Source organism: Trifolium pratense, linkage group LG4, assembly GCF_020283565.1.
Source record: "Trifolium pratense cultivar HEN17-A07 linkage group LG4, ARS_RC_1.1, whole genome shotgun sequence".
NCBI lineage: Eukaryota > Viridiplantae > Streptophyta > Magnoliopsida > Fabales > Fabaceae > Trifolium > Trifolium pratense.
Genome location: NC_060062.1, coordinates 7,075,022 through 7,094,520, shown reverse-complemented (window position 1 = coordinate 7,094,520; position 19,499 = coordinate 7,075,022). Strand labels below are relative to the sequence as shown.

The window sequence follows — 19,499 nt, the reverse complement described above, 5'->3', positions numbered from 1 at the left end:
CAAAAAAATAATTTGTAATATAGAAAAAAAAACGCTATTTAAGATTATAGCTTATTTTCTATCAAAAAAAAGATTATAGCTTATTTTGTGTTTGTGTGTGGGTGGTGTCTTATGCTAGAACGTACTTAGCTATAGCATATCTCTCTCTCTCTCTCACACACACAACAAATCTAATATGTTGAGCGTTGATTCTAAAAAGCCATTGCTCAAGCGCACAAAGATTTCCTTGATTAACCCCAAGCATGCTAGAAGGTATCATTAATATAGATTCATAACATCATAAATCTCTTATATTGTACTATATACATATCCATTGTTGTATAATTATTCATGTATCATTCATCGTTTATTTACCATAGCACTTTTCATCATTATTTTAGTAAATTTTTTGGCTAATACTCGTTTTTTATTGTTTCATAAAATAGGATATTGGCAAAAAGAAAATTCTTTGCAAGATTAAGACTTACTAGGTTAAAGGTATGTCTTAACTCATCATCACCATTACCATCATCTATATATGTCATATATATTTTCTTGTTATATAATGCTTCGATTATAACTTGTGTGTCTTATTTATATGAATGTGTAATTAAGGAGTAGTAAGAGATTGACATTGTAATGTCGAGGACAAAATGCCCTAAGAAACATTTGTAAAATTACCAATAGTATCATTTTAATTAACAACAACGATTATTCCATTTTTTTTAGATTATTATATGTATGTGTGATCTTTGGTCCTCTTAATTGCATTATATACATTAACATAGTTTGTGATTAAAAAAAAATATAGTAAAAATTATAACAATTATATTATACTCTTAATGTCAGAGATATATTCAAAGAAGGAACATCGAGAATGAGCGGCTGCGAATCAATGATGAGGAGATTCACTCACTAAATGGTACGCTAGTGCTTTATCATTTTTTTCCTATTTACAATTTTGTAAAATACAAAAAATTATTTACAAATAAATGTATAATATATTAGATTAGATGTGACTTTGTTAATGTATATAATATTACCATGATTTATAACAAGTAAAAAAATAGATTAAACCTAATTTTATTTTGGGGGGATATATGTAGTGAAAACTTCATAGAATATGGCAATATGCATAAGTATATTGACACGGTTTATGGTATTAAATAGGCGGTAAAATAAAATACATTTGGTTTTAGAACAAGCAAATGGAAATAAATAATTTTTTTATAGCTTTATTTATTAATTGGAAATTAAAATTTATTTAAATTATTGAAATAATGTGTAGTCTTTGTCCCGTGAACTTAACTCAGTTAGTAAGGACATTGCATTATATATGCAACGGATCGGAGTTCGAACTCCAATCATCCCACTTATTCATCTTAAAGTAGAATTTCTAATCACTAGTGTTAGAACTTAGGGAATTTTAGAGAAAGAATTGAATTGAGAGAAATTTAGGGAGAAAAGTTATGTTTTCATTCAATTCACAAAATGAATGCAAGTGGTGTTATATACAACAACCACATTTACTTGCTAACTAAGCAACTAACATAACTACCTTGCACAGCTGGACGCGTAACTAACTAACTCCCTAACAAACTTGACAATAATTGTCATAACATAAAAACTAACTGTTAACATCCTAAGGTCCATATGTTACTACAACTGACACAACATTTGAATTACATTTAACAATTAGACTACTTCATAAAAAAATTTGTAGTCATTAGCTTTCACCTTATCTTTAAGATTTATGTTTTTCCTTTATGTATTAGTAAGTACCAATTCAAGAAGTGGCTCGGATCCTTTAAATAAGAGGTCCACCAATGGCTGCAACATTTTGTTGGTTATTTGGTTGGTTTTCTTAGGTTGATTGGATTTGGATTTGATACAGCCAAAACTGTATGTAGTCATGCAGTTATGAGAGATCTGACAGTCTGATTAAAATTGGAGGATTCATGAATCAAATTTAAAACAGTTTTTATCAACTGAGCTAAGTTTACAGGGATAATTTAAAGAATTTTTAATCAGTCTACATAACTGCTTTAAATCTGAACTGTCCGATCTTAATCGAAAGGCCAAATCTCTTCCGACTGCATGACTCTGCATGCAGTTTTGACTAACATGTCATCTTACATGAAAAATGATATCTCAAAATACACAATTACACACACATTTTTATGTGCATCAAGAGTTTTTGTGATTAGCCAAGTTATTAAAATTGATTGTTTTTTTTTTAATTTCATTTTTAGTACAAATTGAAGCTGAATTATGGGAGAGATTTAAGCAACATTTGAAAGAAGAAATTAGAAACAGAGTGAGGCAATTATTCTACCGCAACCATCCAGTTATGTTCGCTTTTTTAGTTGCACAAATATTTCAACAAGAAAATGAAGATGGCGAGAAGGATGAGGAGGAGGAGGAGAATGAAGATGAGGACGAGGATAAAGATGAGGAGAAATAAGAGGACATGTGATATTAATAAATTGACTTTGAAATTAAATAAGACAGAGTGATATTAATAAGAGGACAAGTGATATTTCATTTTATATGTATTTTTTAGCAAGCAAGGATTTAAAGACTTCACATTGTTTTTACTTCTCTGTCACCTTGAATTTATATTTGTCATGTTTAAGAATTTGTTGTTCTTTTTTATGGATTCCAGTATTCGTTTTGGTCTTTCATATGTTATTTCTATTATTTATGAATTAAATAATCTTATATATAGAGATTGAGAAGTACATGCATTTAATCTTGGCCAAGATATTTTGGCACATTTGCATGTCCATCCAGAATATTTGGAGGTCCTATTTAAAAATTTAAAATGTATTTTTAATAAAAATATAATTTTTTTTAAAAAAATTCATTCTCTATTTAAAAAAAATTTCTTGTGATGTTTCTTCTTTTTTTTTACAATCAACTTAAGGTTACTTATACAATTAAGAGTATGTCTATTATTTTTTATTTTTTTTTAGTAATAAAATATTTTTAATAGTAACCAAGTCATTAATTTTTTTTTACATATATAATTTTTTTAATAAACCGATATAAACAATTAGAGGCCCCTAAATATTTGAGGTCCTGCGCGGTGACTCACCTTGCACACTCACAAGACCGACACTCATTTGCTATTTGCTATTATAGATATATCTAATTTTGTTTGCGAAGTTGGAGGGGAGGGAAGATTCATAAGAAGTTTGGAAGGTTAATTTTTTTATGACACAAAAACTTCATAATTCAGTAGAACTAAAAATAATTAGATTGAGGAGGATTTTGGTTTGTTTTCTTAAAATTTAATTTATGTTGTTATTAATATTTTTAAAATTTAAAATATATTAATCATAAGCATTATTTTGCTCCATAAAAAAATCGATAAAAAATATAAAAGATTTTTCTTTTTTACTTTCTTCCTTTCAAATTCATCTCCTCCTATAATAACACTCTATAAAGCATAATAGATAATACAGAATGTTATGTTATGTCTAATACTAAATTGCATAGAATAATATAAAAATATACATTATTTCCGTAAAAAAAGAATACAAATATATTTTTGAGAAAACTAGTTGATATGATTTATCACTCATGAATCACGATGGCTTATTATATTTTAAAAAAAGATATTGCTGTCTTATCGTATTATTTGATTATTAATTATGTCAATTAGATGGATTGTGATATATACATGAAAACATGGAATATTTTTGGGTCTATCTTATAGGTGTCACTATATTGTGTCTCATATTCAATCAATGTCTGCAATGATAATTCAATATGGGTCCATATCTATACTATTAGATTAATGGAAAATTCATCATTTATTATGTGGTAGGCATTGTCGAGTCATTTTGGCATGTTTTGTACTTACTCAATAGGAAGGATAATGAAAATGACTCTCACCAATCCACTCATCCTAGCACTTACCTTTGTATAAAGCTTTTTTGGTACTCTTGGACTTTTTCATTTGGATATTCCCCACTTTCAACTTTTATTTTATATATGGATTTAATTTGTACATATTTTGTTAGTGTAAAACTGAATTTTGCTAAAACTCAAGTTATATATGTTGGGTTAAGAGGGATAGTTGGGGATATCATTTACACTGGATTCAGAATAACTATATAAGTTAGTTGGACATTATACTTTAACTCAAAATATTAAAATGTTAAGGTTTATGAGTCATCTTATTTATAAAGTATTTAATTTTTATTTTTTATAATAATGTGCGATTTAACTCACTCACCTTTACCACAATAAAATGATCATCTTTTTTAGAAGAATGATATGGAAAAGAGCCTTTAGAAAAACTTGAGCCAAAATGACAAAATAAAAACCAACTTCCATCCTATATATATATATATATATATATATATATATATATATATATATATATATATATATATATATATATTATCGTCAAGTTGTAAAAATTATTGATCCTCAAGGTTTGAGATTAATCTAAAGCAAAATAATTAAACTATTCCTTATGAGGAAATTAAATGACATTTGGGGGTTTGCATTGCTAGTTGTTTTTACAATTTGAAAGTAAAAAGATTGAATTCAACAATTAAAGGAAAATGATTGGAGTTTGTTTCGAATCCCTTATATTTCACTATGGATGTTGGCGTCTAATACTCTTATGATAATCAATTCAATTACCACGACGGCTTAACTAAGTTGTTATACTCAATCTCATGGTATAACTCACTATTTTACACTATAATCCCCTAATCTCTTAGGCCAATTAAATAGTTAAAATAGGCAAAACATTAATCATTAAACCATAAGTCACAATCTTTAATTTCATATCTCTATACCAATAATTACAAGGTTGAACAATCAGATCCAATTCATACACTTAATCTCTTAAACAATATGAATCTTAAATCATACATGAACATTCATCAATACCCAAAAACATTAAACACAAAGGTTGATTGAATAGCAAATTGAATTAATCAAAAGAGTATTAGTTCAAAGACCTAACATATAAACCCCTAGATTCATACAAATTCATCTTACAAATTAAATTCAATCTAAAGAAAACTAGAAATTCATAATTACGAAAGATGCAAACGAATTAGAAACAAGATACATGAGAATTGGGTTGAAATGAGACTTCAATCTTGTTTCCAAGCCTTCAATCCATGTTTCCCAATCTTCAATCCATGTTTCAAAGCTTCCAATGATGCCCCCAAGACCCCATTTTCATCCAAAATTCGTACCCCATTTAATATGGATCAAGTCCCCCCTTCTATAGGCCAAGAAATGGGTCAAAAATGCTCCAGAACAGGTCCAGGCCGCGCCCCAAGTAGCAGTAGGCGTGCACCGTGCCTATTAGACAGGCCATATCTGTGTGCCACGCCCAGTTTAGCGCTCGCCGCGCCTATAACAGTACCCAAAGTGGCCAAAACACCAGCAATTGTGTGCCACTCCAAGCCTAAAGTGTGCGCGCCTAAGAAAGGCAAAAGTGTCTAGCTTTGCTATTTTTCTTCTTTTCAAGTTACCTCTCATTCCAAGCCTTTTCCACTTAAACTATGATAAGAAAACACATCAAAATACCTCTCAAACACCATTGAAATGATCTACAAATGAATGTAATGATCGAGAGTCATCACTTAGCATTTGCTGAATTTTTATTTTGCACTAAGAAAAATCAAAACAATTTGTCATAGTAAAAAAAATAAAAAAATGAATTTCCCTCATGATAGGTAAGGGTGTAAACAGTTCATAAAAACCCAATTAAACCGATAAATCAAACTTAACCAAACTGAAAATTAACTGACCTAGTTTGATTAAGATAAAAAATTAATTTACTGGAGAAAATCGAACTAGTTCGGTTCAGTTCTCAGTTTCAATTTTAAAAACTAATGAACCGAACCGAACCTCTTGTTAATACCATTTTTTATAAATATTAGATGAAACGATATGGTTCAGTGTATAATAACTTATGAAAGTAGATTTTTGTTTAATCAAGGAAATAAAATTAGGTTAGTTTGTTTGGCTTTTATTATAAAACTTTGTTTAATAAAATAAGAAAATAGAATTATGTTAGTTTATTTCGTCTTAAGTATGTTGAATGAATTTATTTGATTTAAAGTTGCTTGAATGATAATAGAGAGCATGAAATAATTTGAAGGAAAAATGATATAATTTAAAAAATTGAATCTTTATAAAAAAATATCAATTCAAACATTTTTTTAATTAAAATTCGGTCAAAACTGAATCGAATTTTTTTTGGTAAAAAAATTAAATCGATTACACTCTTGATGATACATCACATTTTTCTCCTTTGTTTTTGTCACTCACTCAAACATCGAAAACCGGTAGGGATGACAATGGATGGGTTGCATAGGCTGGATCAGACAATATGTTTTTTTTGGTAACTGTTCATCTAACCCTATGAAATACAGTATTTCACTAGAACAAATTTCTTTTATTTTATTGAAGAAGCTAAATTAGCCCACCCAAATTGGCACTAGAGAGAATCGAACCTCAGACCTCAAGAGGAGCACACTCCCAGGCCCTAAGCCAATTACCAATGCACCAACCCAAGTAGGTTAACAAATTTCTTTTATTGATATTTTGACAATCTTAAACATACAAAAAAAAGAGAAGAATAATCACATACTTTGTTGGTCGTGCAGGTACAAGATCTTCTTCTTTTTGATTCACCTCTTGGATATCTCTTGGCCAATAATGTTAAAGAGTCCGGGACAAAATTTTAATCGTAGGCGGCAAATTCACATGTGACATAATAATATATAAATAGTCATAAATCAAAATAAAAGAGTACTTAATTATTCATTAAGGAAATGAAGTTTTGAAAAGAAAAAGCACTTAAGAAAAAATCACTTATGAGAAAAAGAGCTTAATTAAACAAGCACTTATATTAATAAACACTTATTTAAATAGGCTTGAATGAGTACTTAATTAACTAATATACTTGATTAATAAACACTTATTTAAGCACTTAATCATTTAAGCACTTAATTGAATAAGCACTTAATTACTTAAAATAACTCAAATAAGCATTTTATTTAAATAAACACTTAATTGGTTAAGCAATAATTAAAGTTAAAAAAAGTCACAAAGGGTGTGGAATTGAAACTAAGTGTAATGAAAAGCAAGAAAAGAAAATCAGGTCCAAGCTCATTAATATATCCTCCGCGTGCAACTGTCTAATCTAATTTTTTTAAGGTAATTGAAATTTATTTAAGGAATTAATCACTTTTAACAAATGTTTTTCTACATACATGGATTGAAGAACAAACCGAAAACCAAATAATTAAAGGGATTAAGTATTTATCACTTATGCTAAAAATATTTATTTACTATCTATTGTTATTATGAGTAAGTACCCCATATATTTCATGGATTTAAGTATTTTTTGTCTCCACTCACCAAACCTCTCACACCATCACCACAAAAAGATGAAAGTGAAATTTGAGAAGAAAAGAAAACATGTCAGTTTTTAAAGAAAATTATTGATAACAATATCTTTAACAATAATAGTATTATGAGCAATAAGCAATAATATTGTGAAAATGAATTTTGAGATAAAAAAAAGTATATGCTATTTAGGCATAGTATATCTCAGAGAAGAGTGAGTATAATACTAGTATAATCTCTTCCAATAATAAAAAGGATAATAATGACATTTTCAAAAGCAGTAGAGAAAAGAAAAAGTAAGAGAGAGAATTAAACGTCATCTTCTAACGTCGTTTTTGTATAAATAGCTCATAGGTTACAACACTTTCTCCCGTTTAACACAGAGCTAACTCGCTCTCACTCAGCAACACTTTCACTGAGTCGACTCGCTATTGTTTCTTCTTCAGTAGGGTTTTTTCACTTCTTCTTCATCACTTTCTCTCTAACTGAAAAACGATTTTCAGTTATAGAGAGAGAAACTTTGAAACTTGGAGAGTTAGAGAGAGAATTCGTTATCATGGATGCGCACGCGGTGCATTTGGCTATGGCGGCACTCTTCGGAGCTTCAATTGTTGCTGTATCGGCGTACTACATGCATCGCAAGACGCTAACGCAGTTATTGGAGTTTGCACGTACGGTTGAGCTTGAAGGTGGTTCTGACGGCGGCGATTCGCCGAGGAGGCGGCGCGGTGGTTCTAAGAGGAGAGGAAATGGAAGTTACCGGCGTGGTTCGGGTTCGTTGCCGGATGTTACGGCTCTTTCTGGTGGAGTCGACGGAAATGGACTGTTACATGTTGAAGGGATTCCGGCTGGATTGCCTCGGCTGCAAACACTTCCTGAAGGTATTGTTCTTATATGAGATTCTTCTGATTATTTGAGCTGAGCAATAATTAAGCAATTTTTTGGTGTTTAATTTGGTTCATTAGTGTGTTAATCTCTCCTTGATTGATTTACGCAGCTTTGATTATGTATAAATTAGATACTTTGTTATACAAAGGAGTGTGATTATTCATGTTATTAAGTAATGAGGTTGTTCAAGCTTCCGTGATGGTTAATTGTAATTTTGTAAATACATATATTCTCTATTTCTCTGGGTTTTTTTTACAGATATAATATGATTTAACTTCTGAACATAAAATTGCTTGCTGAAAATGTAAGAAATTTGTTAGGGGCAACGGCTTCATTGCATAGTAAAATAGAAATCAAATAACTTCGAAAGGAAAATGAATGTTTTAGAGAGAAAAAAGTAAAAGAGAATAAAGTGAAGTATCAGAATAATTAGAAAACTGAAAAAAGATTATTCTATTTCAATAATTGCTTTTGGTGGATAAATCTTCCTGGACCACATTCTTTTCCCAACCCAGCTGGAATTCAACAGCTATCCCGCTATTGGGGCGATCATTGTTTTCTTTATGCTTTGTTTAATTGTTGTACTAATATGCCCTGGTGTCCGGAGAATTAAAATATACTTCTGATTCTTTCCTGTTTTTAACCGTGAAGGTGCTAGGATAAAATTGTAGTAGAGTAGCAACAACATATGGCTTTGGAGGAAAAGGGTGGGGGAAGGATTGAAAAATATTCGTGTTCGATTACTGATGCTTTTCCTTTTGCTTTATATGTTATACTATACTAGTGCATTTATCCTGATACATTACCTGCATAAATGCATGAGCTGTCTAACTGAAAGTGTTAATCTCAATACTTTTCCTGACTAAGATATGTATCATACAGGAAAATCTGCAAACAATGGTTCATTTAAGAGAAATATTTTAAGACCAACTTCTCCCAAGTCTCCTGTTGCTAGTGCTAGTGCCTTTGAAAGTGTGGAGGGATCAGATGATGAAGATAATTTGTCAGACAGAGCCAAACTGGATACTACATATCTGCACACAAATGGAAATGTAGTAAGTTTGCAATGCACCTGTTAAATGAAGTTTACCATTCATTTGATATTCTATATATAAAGAAAGCTTACTCTTGAAATGATAAGTAAACGTCGCAATCTTTCTTTCTCCCATTTTTTTAATGCGTCCCCTGCCCTTCCTCTCCCCTAGGTTGCAATTTTAGCATTTTTTTCCGTTAATATTTAGCCATGCCTTAATCATCACATAATGCAATTTTCTCTATCTGATATTGAATTTGAAATCACCTGGTGTGCAGGGTGGAGAAGGTAAAAATCCATACGAGACTTTGTCTAATCATGTCAATACTAATGGAGAGCAGATGGCAATCACTGCTTCAAGTATGATCCGTTCTCATAGTATTTCTGGTGATCTGCATGGTGTGCAGCCTGACCCAATAGCAGCTGACATTTTGAGGAAAGAGCCAGAGCAAGAAGTTTTTGCTCGATTAAAAATTACTCCTATGGGTATGAACTGTCAGATATTGGCCATTCTCTTGAATTCAAATAAATTTCTCCGAATGATTTTCTAGTGGCATGAAATCCACTTCCTCCAAACATTTTTTTTTGTTGTTGCTGAAAACAGTTGCAATTCTAGAAAAGCATTTAGCAAACACTAATTTTAATATTTTCTGTTCAGAGGCACCATCACCTGATGAAATTGAATCCTATGTGATTCTTCAAGAATGCCTTGAAATGAGGAAAAGATATATTTTTAAAGAAGCAGTTGCTCCATGGGAGAAAGAAGTTATATCTGACCCCACTACTCCAAAACCTAACCTAGAGCCATTCTTTTTCACACCTGAAGGAAAGTCTGATGTGAGTTATTTTTATATTTCACACCTGATAAAAGTTGGATCTCCTCATTTTAATTTTCCTGTAATTAAACGAGTTTTATTTCTATGGTGCCACAGCATTATTTTGAAATGCAAGATGGAGTTATTCATGTATTTCCAAATAGAAACTGTAAGTTAATGAGGAACAAGTTTAAAAATTCTGAAGTTATCCCTGTAGCTGGATTTTTTATGCATGTTGCCTATTACTTGCAGCCAAGGAAGAGCTTTTTCCTGTTGCTGATGCAACTACCTTTTTCACCGACCTTCATCAGATACTTCGAGTTATAGCAGCAGGGAATATCAGAACTTTATGCCACCACAGGCTTAATCTTCTTGAACAAGTAAATACACGTCTAAATTACTGAATATAAGAAATATTCTGGAGCCTATGTATTTGAGTTTCTGATAAAAACTTGTCTGTGTATTCAGAAATTCAATCTTCATTTGATGCTCAATGCGGACAGGGAATTTCTTGCCCAGAAAAGTGCTCCACATCGAGACTTCTATAATGTTAGAAAGGTGGATACACATGTCCACCACTCAGCATGCATGAATCAGAAACATCTTTTGAGATTCATAAAGTCAAAGCTGAGGAAAGAGCCTGATGAGGTGATTGTTTAAAACTCTTTGTCCCTGCACTATACCATACTTTGCAGTAGCCTTTTATTTTTTTTCCTGGATGTCGACATTTAACTGTAAGGAGGAAGACAAATCACTTGTTTTATAAGACACACATAAATATTACATGTATGCTCAAAATGATTGCATCTTGTCATTAAATGCAATAAGTAAATATCATATTCACTGTTCTATGTTCTTTATTATATTACTGATTATTTGAATTTTATCTTAGGAAGTGACATGAATTGAATACTAATGTATCTTTTAACATTCTTACAGGTTGTAATATTTCGAGATGGGACATATCTGACGTTGAAAGAGGTTTTTGAGAGTCTAGATTTAACTGGGTAATGTAATTCTATAATTAAAATTGCTACTGTAATTGTCATTGAAACATGCTGGAAATAAATTTCATTATTTTTGAATTTCTTTTAACAGATACGATCTCAATGTTGACCTTTTGGATGTTCATGCTGACAAGAGTACATTTCATCGCTTTGACAAGTTCAATCTTAAATACAATCCTTGCGGTCAGAGTAGGCTCAGGGAGATATTTTTGAAGCAGGATAATCTCATTCAAGGTAGTTTTTTTTGTTGGTATGTCACATTTGAATTCATCACAAGTCACAACTATGTGCTTACTTTTAACCGCAGCCAATGTGGCACAAATAAGGTGGAGGGTAAGTTCTACTTCAAAGATGCCATGGCATTGGGAGGCATTTTCTGAATGTAGCCCTTTATCAATACCATGGCATCTTGGGTTGCATTATATTTGTAGACAATCACCATTTTCTATTTTTTTGTTTGATATTTCTATTCCAATACAGACTAATCAAAATTATTATGTTACTAGTGTTTATAAGAAGAAAAGGAGATAATAGAGATTAAATACCCTATACTAGATATGTACTTGATGTTGTGTTGGATGTGAAACTGGATTGCTATGCTATATATGTACTAGACTTGTTGGGAGTGTTTGATTTTCTAAAAGTTAAGGACTGAGCAGCACAAAAATCTGGTTTATGTTTGATTTAGAAATGGTCATAGGATAGAACAAAATAAAGGATAACTTACAGGGAGAAAAATCAAAATATTTGCTCATTAAACCCAGAAACAACTTTTTCGTCTCATGTACAGGACAACAAAGATGTAAAAAGTACTTCCTTTTCTCTCCATTTTCACTCTCCTCTACTCCTTTCTCAAGAGAGCAAATATCATGTTAATAGACAAACAAATCAAGTCCTCCGCCATGATTGGATATCCTCTGATTGATGGTGAGTTGGTGATATCTGCTCCACCAGTTAAACCAGTGGACGGTATAGACCAACCAAATGTGAACACCCTTCAAACCTTTCGTTGACTTTGTGCAAAAAAAATTATTTTATAATTTTTATTTTTTACAATGGACAACAGAGTTTAAAAGCTGGCAGCAACAATAAATAATGTTTCACTTTTCCGACTTACAAAACACTCCCCTTTTTCTCTCATTGGAGTTGTGTCATGAGGTTGGATTAGACAACTTGTGTGTGGGTACTATAAAGGGGACTTTATTTTCTTCCATTCAATTTTCACAGTTCAAACCCTATCTTTCTACTTTTTGAAATGAAAATAAGTTGGCTTACTTGCATCTGTAGTCTGTTAAATGGGTGATTTTGGTCCCAGATGTATTGAAATGACTTACTGGTAAGAAAAAGCAACACGAACGGTCACTGTTGGAAAGGGAACATGATTAGCACTACTTGGTTTGAGGATGGAGATCAGGATGAATTATTTATTGATTGTAGACCAGTGGTGCCAAACTGGATCTGGGATAAAGGGAAGGGGTCACACCAGGTCTGATCAATGATGCCAAAGGCCAGCTTCTATTTGGGACAATAGTCACGCTAGATCACATTTAGGACAAAGGGGCTGAATAAATCACTGGCATTAGAGGCGTGATAGATGAAGCTACTAAGGTGTATGCTGGATTAAGGGTGGATACTAACTTCCAGAATTAATCAAAATTGGTTGGACGGAAGTGGGTTAGATATGGAGAGAGGACAACGAGGTTAATCAAATGATGCCAATGGCTATTTCCATTCTTAGTCAATGTTAAATAGAATGACATGTTAATGGACTTTATTTCTGTGTTGAAGATCTACTAGTGGCAATGTAGCTTGGATGACCAAAGGTTGCGAAAGATGATAATTTGGTTGCACATTGATGTTTTCTTGATATGAGATGATGTTAAGATGTATTGCGAAAGACAAAACTGTATTAGACTCTTAATCCTAATTATATGAAAAATAAATAAATCATACAATATAATGAAATATTATTCATGAGATTTTTTATTTTATATATTCCAACAAATCTGAAGAAAATGACATGACAAGTATTTGTTAGGTTTTTGGTCCATTGATTTTTAGCGATATAATGCATATATTTTATTGATCCTTGTCCGTATGATCTTCTTAAGTTACAGCACCAATGAAGTAATTTCTTGCTAAGGTTGTGTCAAGTTATGTTAATTTCTTCAATTTGACATTTTCACTCACATTGATTAGGTCGTTTCCTTGGTGAGCTCACAAAGCAAGTGTTTTCTGATCTTGAAGCCAGTAAATATCAGGTGTGATACTGAATCACTATCTATAATTTTGTTTAACCATTACTGAAGATGTTAAGTTCTAATAGAAAACACTTATCTTTCTCTCCTTTTTCTGTCACGATCTTCTGTATATGTGCTTCTTTGCTTCTGACATTAACCATAGGCATGGATTAGTTTATTATTGCTATTTTACTTGAGTTAATACCCCTCCAACTTGTGTGTGGTTGTGAGCATGTATTCTTTATTTAAATTTCATTTGAGGCAGATGATAGTATAATTTTATTTGCGGGTGCCCATTTATTTCAAAACACACTTTTTGTTCAATTGCATTACAAAGATATCTACTAACATTTCTTCTTTTTTTTCTTTGTGAATTGTTATTGGTGATACCTTTCTTAAGCTTCAGCATTTGTGCTCATAACACATGTTACAATATTCTCTGGATAGACTCCGAAACATTTCAAATTGTTTTTAGGTTTATATCTGTAATCATCCTTTTTAACCTCTGAGAAGCAATTAGTAACCAGATAAGGCATTTTGTGTTTTGTTTGTACAACTATAAGGGAATAGAATTTGACATTCATTTATGTTTGTATCTATAATGATTTATCAATTATCACTTCCCTCCCTTTTGACGGAATCACTTCCCTTCCTAACATGGTACAAGTCTTGGTTTTTGTGAATAATAGTTTACCATATATTGATTTTTATTTTTGTATGCTTATTCCCTCCTAGATTATTATTTACTCATGTATTGTTGTACATAATTCATTCACAGATGGCTGAATATAGAGTATCAATATATGGTAGGAAGCAAAGTGAATGGGACCAACTAGCCAGTTGGATAGTGAATAATGAATTGTACAGCGAGAATGTTGTTTGGTTGATTCAGGTATTCTCTAATTATTTGCTTAAATCACTCGTTAGTTTTATCTGTTAAAATGGTATAATAGATTTATTGTTAATTCCACATTTGCATAAATCAGTAATCTCTATAGTTGTCAATTTCACAGTTTTTAGTTTCATATTATAATTGGTGTATGTCTTTTCACATTTAGTTTAAATATTTTAAGGTTAAACATTATTCCAAGTCTAAAACTCATTATGCTGATGTTCCTTTTAAGAGTATAAGTATCTGGTAGTATTTCAGGAACTTTTCCATTTATGATTTAGTTTGTTCACGAGATTTTATAGTTTTGAAAATTGATGCTAGTTCTTATAAAATCTGTTTTGCAGCTTCCACGATTGTACAATATATACAAAGAAATGGGAATTGTGACCTCATTCCAGAACATGCTTGACAATATCTTCATTCCACTATTTGAGGTTACTGTTGACCCTGATTCACATCCTCAGCTGCATGTTTTCTTGAAACAGGTCTGGTATTTATCTACATTCTATAGTATTTTTTTTCCTTCAGTTAAACATCCATTTTTACTTCTCCAAAGATACAAGTGTCGGCAGTTTGGTTCCCGAATAAGAAATATTTTGAAATGACTCCATGTCAAAAATGAAATGTAATCAATCCTTTGAAAGGGACCAGTATTGATATTTTAATGCAGAAGATTGAAAATGAAGGACATTTTGTTATATTTATCATTCGACGCTCTCACTAATGACACTTTTTAAGGATTGAAATAGTGCTAACTCTATTTTTTTAGTTAATAATGTATGAGTTCTACCTTTATGGATGCTTGTAGTGAGTGCTTATCTAAGAGCTATTTTATCATCTACGTTTATTAAGTATCTAAAGGAGTGTAAATGACTCCACGTATGCATTGTATAAACACGTTTGCTTATTATGTAGTATCCATTATTGTAATCTAGTAGTACGGTACAACATTAATTACCTAGCTGTTATTTGATTTCATTTTTAAGGTCGTTGGGTTAGATTTGGTGGATGATGAAAGCAAACCTGAAAGACGGCCTACAAAACACATGCCTACACCTGCTCAATGGACAAATGTATTCAATCCGGCATATTCATACTATGTGTATTACTGTTACGCAAATCTGTACACCTTAAACAAGGTAATGCTTTTTCACCAGCACGACTCTAAATTGCTGCTAGAGTTTTGGGTACTTTGTTATTCACTCTAACTTGCCCGTCTTAAGTTGGTAATATGTACTAGGTAACAGCTTAAGCTGCACTTGCATATATCCAAATCTTTTATGTTACCATTAATTTACTTTTTTGATAAATATGCTAGCAGTAATTCTGACCTAACTATCAATTTTGTGGTATGAGTTTTGCTTTGTAACCTCGAGGGACTTCGTTCAAATCCCATATGGAACAATTGTTAAATGGTCATTAGTGTTACCGATATTAATAATAATTTACCCTTCCCAAATTAATTTTTTTGAAGTCAAATTGACTGTCTGTTATTGATCTCACATAATAATTTCAGTCCATTATTGATCTGACTGTCAATAGTCTATGCATTATTTTGGAGTTGGATTCTCTAAATTTGTTTTCCCTAAATTCACCTACATTCAAGTAAAAATGAACTAAGAGAGATAAAATATTGCATATCTAGGTGCATTTATGTATGTTGTAAAGACCAAAATACCCTAGAGTTTTGCCTAAATGTAGGAAATTTAGGAAACTATGACTTTAGAGAATCCAAATCCCATTCTTTTTTCTCTTTCTGTAGCGTAGTGACCATAAAGTCATACACTGCCTTAAATATGTACTTCACGATTATTTTTTATGCTTCTAACTTCATGAATATTTGAACTTTGTCACACTAACTTATCCTAATATAAATATTTCTCAGCTTCGTGAATCAAAGGGAATGACAACAATCAAATTCCGTCCTCATTCTGGAGAGGTATATATTGGAGTATATTTCGTGTCAATTTATTGTAGTATGAACCGTATGGTAACCTAATGCATCATATTGACTTTAGGCTGGTGATATTGACCACCTTGCTGCTACCTTCCTTACCGCTCATAACATCGCACATGGAATTAACTTGAGAAAATCGCCTGTGCTTCAATATTTGTATTATTTGGCTCAGGTAGGACTGTTCTATAAATTTATTTTTGCTTGGTTATGATGAATGCAACGACTACTTATTTTTCGGTGACTACTATTCTTCTACAGATTGGACTGGCAATGTCTCCTCTGAGCAATAACTCTCTATTTCTAGACTACCATCGAAATCCTCTTCCCATTTTCTTCTTACGGGGTTTGAATGTATCACTTTCTACTGATGATCCACTCCAAATTCATTTAACAAAGGAACCACTGGTTGAAGAGTATAGTATAGCTGCTTCTGTGAGATCCCTTTCTCTCTTTGCCTGTGTATGTGTGTGTGTTCTATCAATAGACAACAGATAATGCTTACATTTTAGACATATTCCTCCTTTGCAGGTGTGGAAGTTGAGTTCATGTGATTTATGTGAGATTGCCCGTAATTCGGTTTATCAATCAGGTTTCTCGCATGCTTTAAAGGTACATTTCTTTTCCCAACTCCTATGAACAAATCCTCGGCCACCAAGGCATTCGTCATGTTTTTTTTTTCCTACATGTATTCAGGGAAATCCACAAAAAGTTGTCTCAGACGCGCATGACCTAATGCATAATGTCAATATTTAATATGATTATCTTTAATGTATTCTACTCCGTTCATGTTCAGTATTTATTTTGAATATTTCATTCTCAGAATTACGAGGCAATTATAACTTGATCAGAATAATGGTCAATGAATCTTGTGTTGATAACATTGACGTGTTTGGAACTGAAAAACTTTACCTGTTACACTATAAACACAGCTCAAAGTCTCTGTTTGTTTGTCTTCTCTCCATCATCTAAACCCCCACAACTTCCACATTAGCAACAAATGCTCTAATCAAAAGGTCATTTGTTGAAAATAAATCTTGATGGGAAAAGTTTAATTTACTATTTTACCTATTGAAGTTAGGTTGTAAAATAATGACTATTTTACGTTAGTTTGATGGAAAATTATATGAAAGGATCAAAATGCACACTTCAGAAAGTTTGGGGTTTCCGTCGCAGTTTTTTGTAGTTTGAGGTCCTAAGTGCCCACAACCTTAAGTTGGAGGGTTCAACCTGGAGTTATTGTATGTGATGAAAATGAAACAATCCTACAATAATTTCTGAATCTATACTCATATCCCTACATGGATCGTGCATATGTACTTCCTTTGGAGTGGTAGCATGACATGAGATGGTGTAATGATTATGATGGTAGATCTTTATATAAATGTGAATCTTATGCTATTTAAAAATACGGTTGCAATTTATTTTGCATTATTCTCAACTGATCCGTTTCTTGTTTCAGTCACATTGGATTGGTAAGGAATACTATAAGAGAGGGCCAAATGGAAATGACATTCACAGAACAAACGTTCCTCACATTCGGTTGGAGTTCCGTGACACGGTAATACTTACACTATATATAGTTTTTTCTTGTTTCAGTCCCTCAGGCACCAATGCAATAATATGTTAAACTGTAAACAGAAAATAATAACTTTTGATTGACAGAAACTACAAGTACTAAATTCTGAATATGTGAAAAAAATATATGAATCAATATTTAATGGTAGAAACCAAAGCCTAAATAAATAGGAACCAAAATCTAATGTATACATAAATAGATTCTGAATGTTTACAAGGATTGTTGTTTTTGCAGATTTGGAGAGAGGAGATGCAACAGGTTTATTTGGGAAAATCTATCATTCCTGAAGAAATAGAGAAATAGTGTGGCGAAATCCTGCTTTTCATACATTCGTAATGGAGGTTGTGAAATTGGTTCTACTTTCTTATTTTCTGTTCTTCCTTTCACAGTCTTTGCTGGTTTTCGTATTGCAATTTGGCAATTCCTGACTTGCTCCAAAGCTAACCGAATGTGTGTTGTTTACTTGTATAGAGAGAAAGAACGGAGAAAGTGAGTTCCTCAGCACCCATTCAACATCAGAGACATCTTAAGGCCGAAGATGTTACAACACTGGGTCAGTTATACGAACCCGATATATAAGGTTTACAGCTGAATATCACCGAGCTTGAGCAATAGAGCTCGGGAAAGTGTTATATTTATAATTTAGGCTAGAATTAAGAATGAGAGCCGGTAATAATTGCAGCAATTGCTGATGCACGTTGCTGTTAGAAATACAGGTTAATATCCTTTATTAGAGGGAGATTCTCTCAAAATTTTGATTCCTAGTGCTTGTTACTTGAAAGCTAATGGGTCATATTGCAATTTTTTTATTTATTGTAAACGTTTTCGATGATGACACGCAGAGCCATTAGAATGCCAAAAAAGACTGGTTTGGTGTCTTTTTGGTACAAAGTTTGGCTTGGTGTTGAATAATATATATTGTCCCAAACGATTCTGTTCATTAAAAGATGTTGAATTCCCAAACATTAAACGACCATTGAACCTTTCTAAAAGGGTTGTTAAATTTTGTTATTGATAAATCTATTTATATGAAAAGATAATCATTGCTAATTTTTTATTGGTTAGGATTAAAAAGTAATGTTTTTTATAATGATTGCTAATTTTTATGGAGAATGTTAACAAGACCCAATTTTTATTGGTTAGGATTAATAAGTGATGTTTTTCCTGATTTTGAGTTTATATTTCTCTATCTCAGTGATCCATAAAAAATGAATCAGTCATCTTGATACGAAAATTTACATCACTCTAATTTAAGTTGTGATTTTTCCCTTTCTACTACTAGGCATCAACAAAATTCGCTCACTTGAATAAAACATCCATATTCCAAGTCATATATATATAACTTGAGAAAAATTCAGAGCTCACTTCTGAGCTTTTTTGTTGATAAAGGACAAATACTTCCAAGGTTTTAATTTTAGGGAATTTTTGTAAATTTAATGTCAAGAGGTGTGTTTTTATTTTCATTTTTAATAAATCATTAATTAAGTAGGGGAAAAGTAAACCCTATCAGAGAAAGGGCCTTTGTAAAGGGCTCTAATATCATTTATTCTTATTTACAATTTTTTTTTTCTGTTTTACAAAAATTGCAGGATTCTCTGTTTTTACCCTGTTTTATTTGTTTTCATCCTGTTTTATTTTAAAAGTTTTTTTTTTTGCCAAGAGTTCAAGGCCAATGTCTGAATTACATAATGTTTTCTACATACAAAAATATTAAAACACC

The 19,499-nt window shown here is 31.8% G+C and overlaps 2 protein-coding genes across 2 annotated transcripts; both read left to right on the top strand.

The window, feature by feature from the left end:
• Positions 1–84: 84 nt before the first annotated feature.
• On the top strand, positions 85–2,646 carry LOC123924531. The gene is made up of 4 exons (XM_045977459.1): positions 85–252; positions 426–477; positions 829–901; positions 2,232–2,646. Exons 1-4 carry the CDS (start codon positions 176–178, stop codon positions 2,441–2,443), a joined length of 414 nt encoding a protein of 137 aa, XP_045833415.1. The 5' UTR covers positions 85–175; the 3' UTR covers positions 2,444–2,646.
• A 4,837-nt stretch (positions 2,647–7,483) lies between these two features.
• LOC123881381 (AMP deaminase) lies at positions 7,484–18,744 on the top strand. The gene is made up of 20 exons (XM_045930053.1): positions 7,484–8,252; positions 9,142–9,314; positions 9,571–9,778; positions 9,951–10,129; positions 10,225–10,276; positions 10,360–10,487; positions 10,576–10,755; positions 11,047–11,114; positions 11,206–11,348; positions 13,314–13,375; positions 14,133–14,246; positions 14,591–14,731; positions 15,233–15,385; positions 16,132–16,185; positions 16,265–16,375; positions 16,462–16,635; positions 16,732–16,812; positions 17,663–17,761; positions 18,014–18,120; positions 18,251–18,744. The coding sequence occupies exons 1-19, from the start codon at positions 7,928–7,930 to the stop codon at positions 18,080–18,082; spliced, it is 2,514 nt and encodes an 837-aa protein (XP_045786009.1). The 5' UTR covers positions 7,484–7,927; the 3' UTR covers positions 18,083–18,120; positions 18,251–18,744.
• The last annotated feature ends 755 nt before the right edge of the window (positions 18,745–19,499 follow it).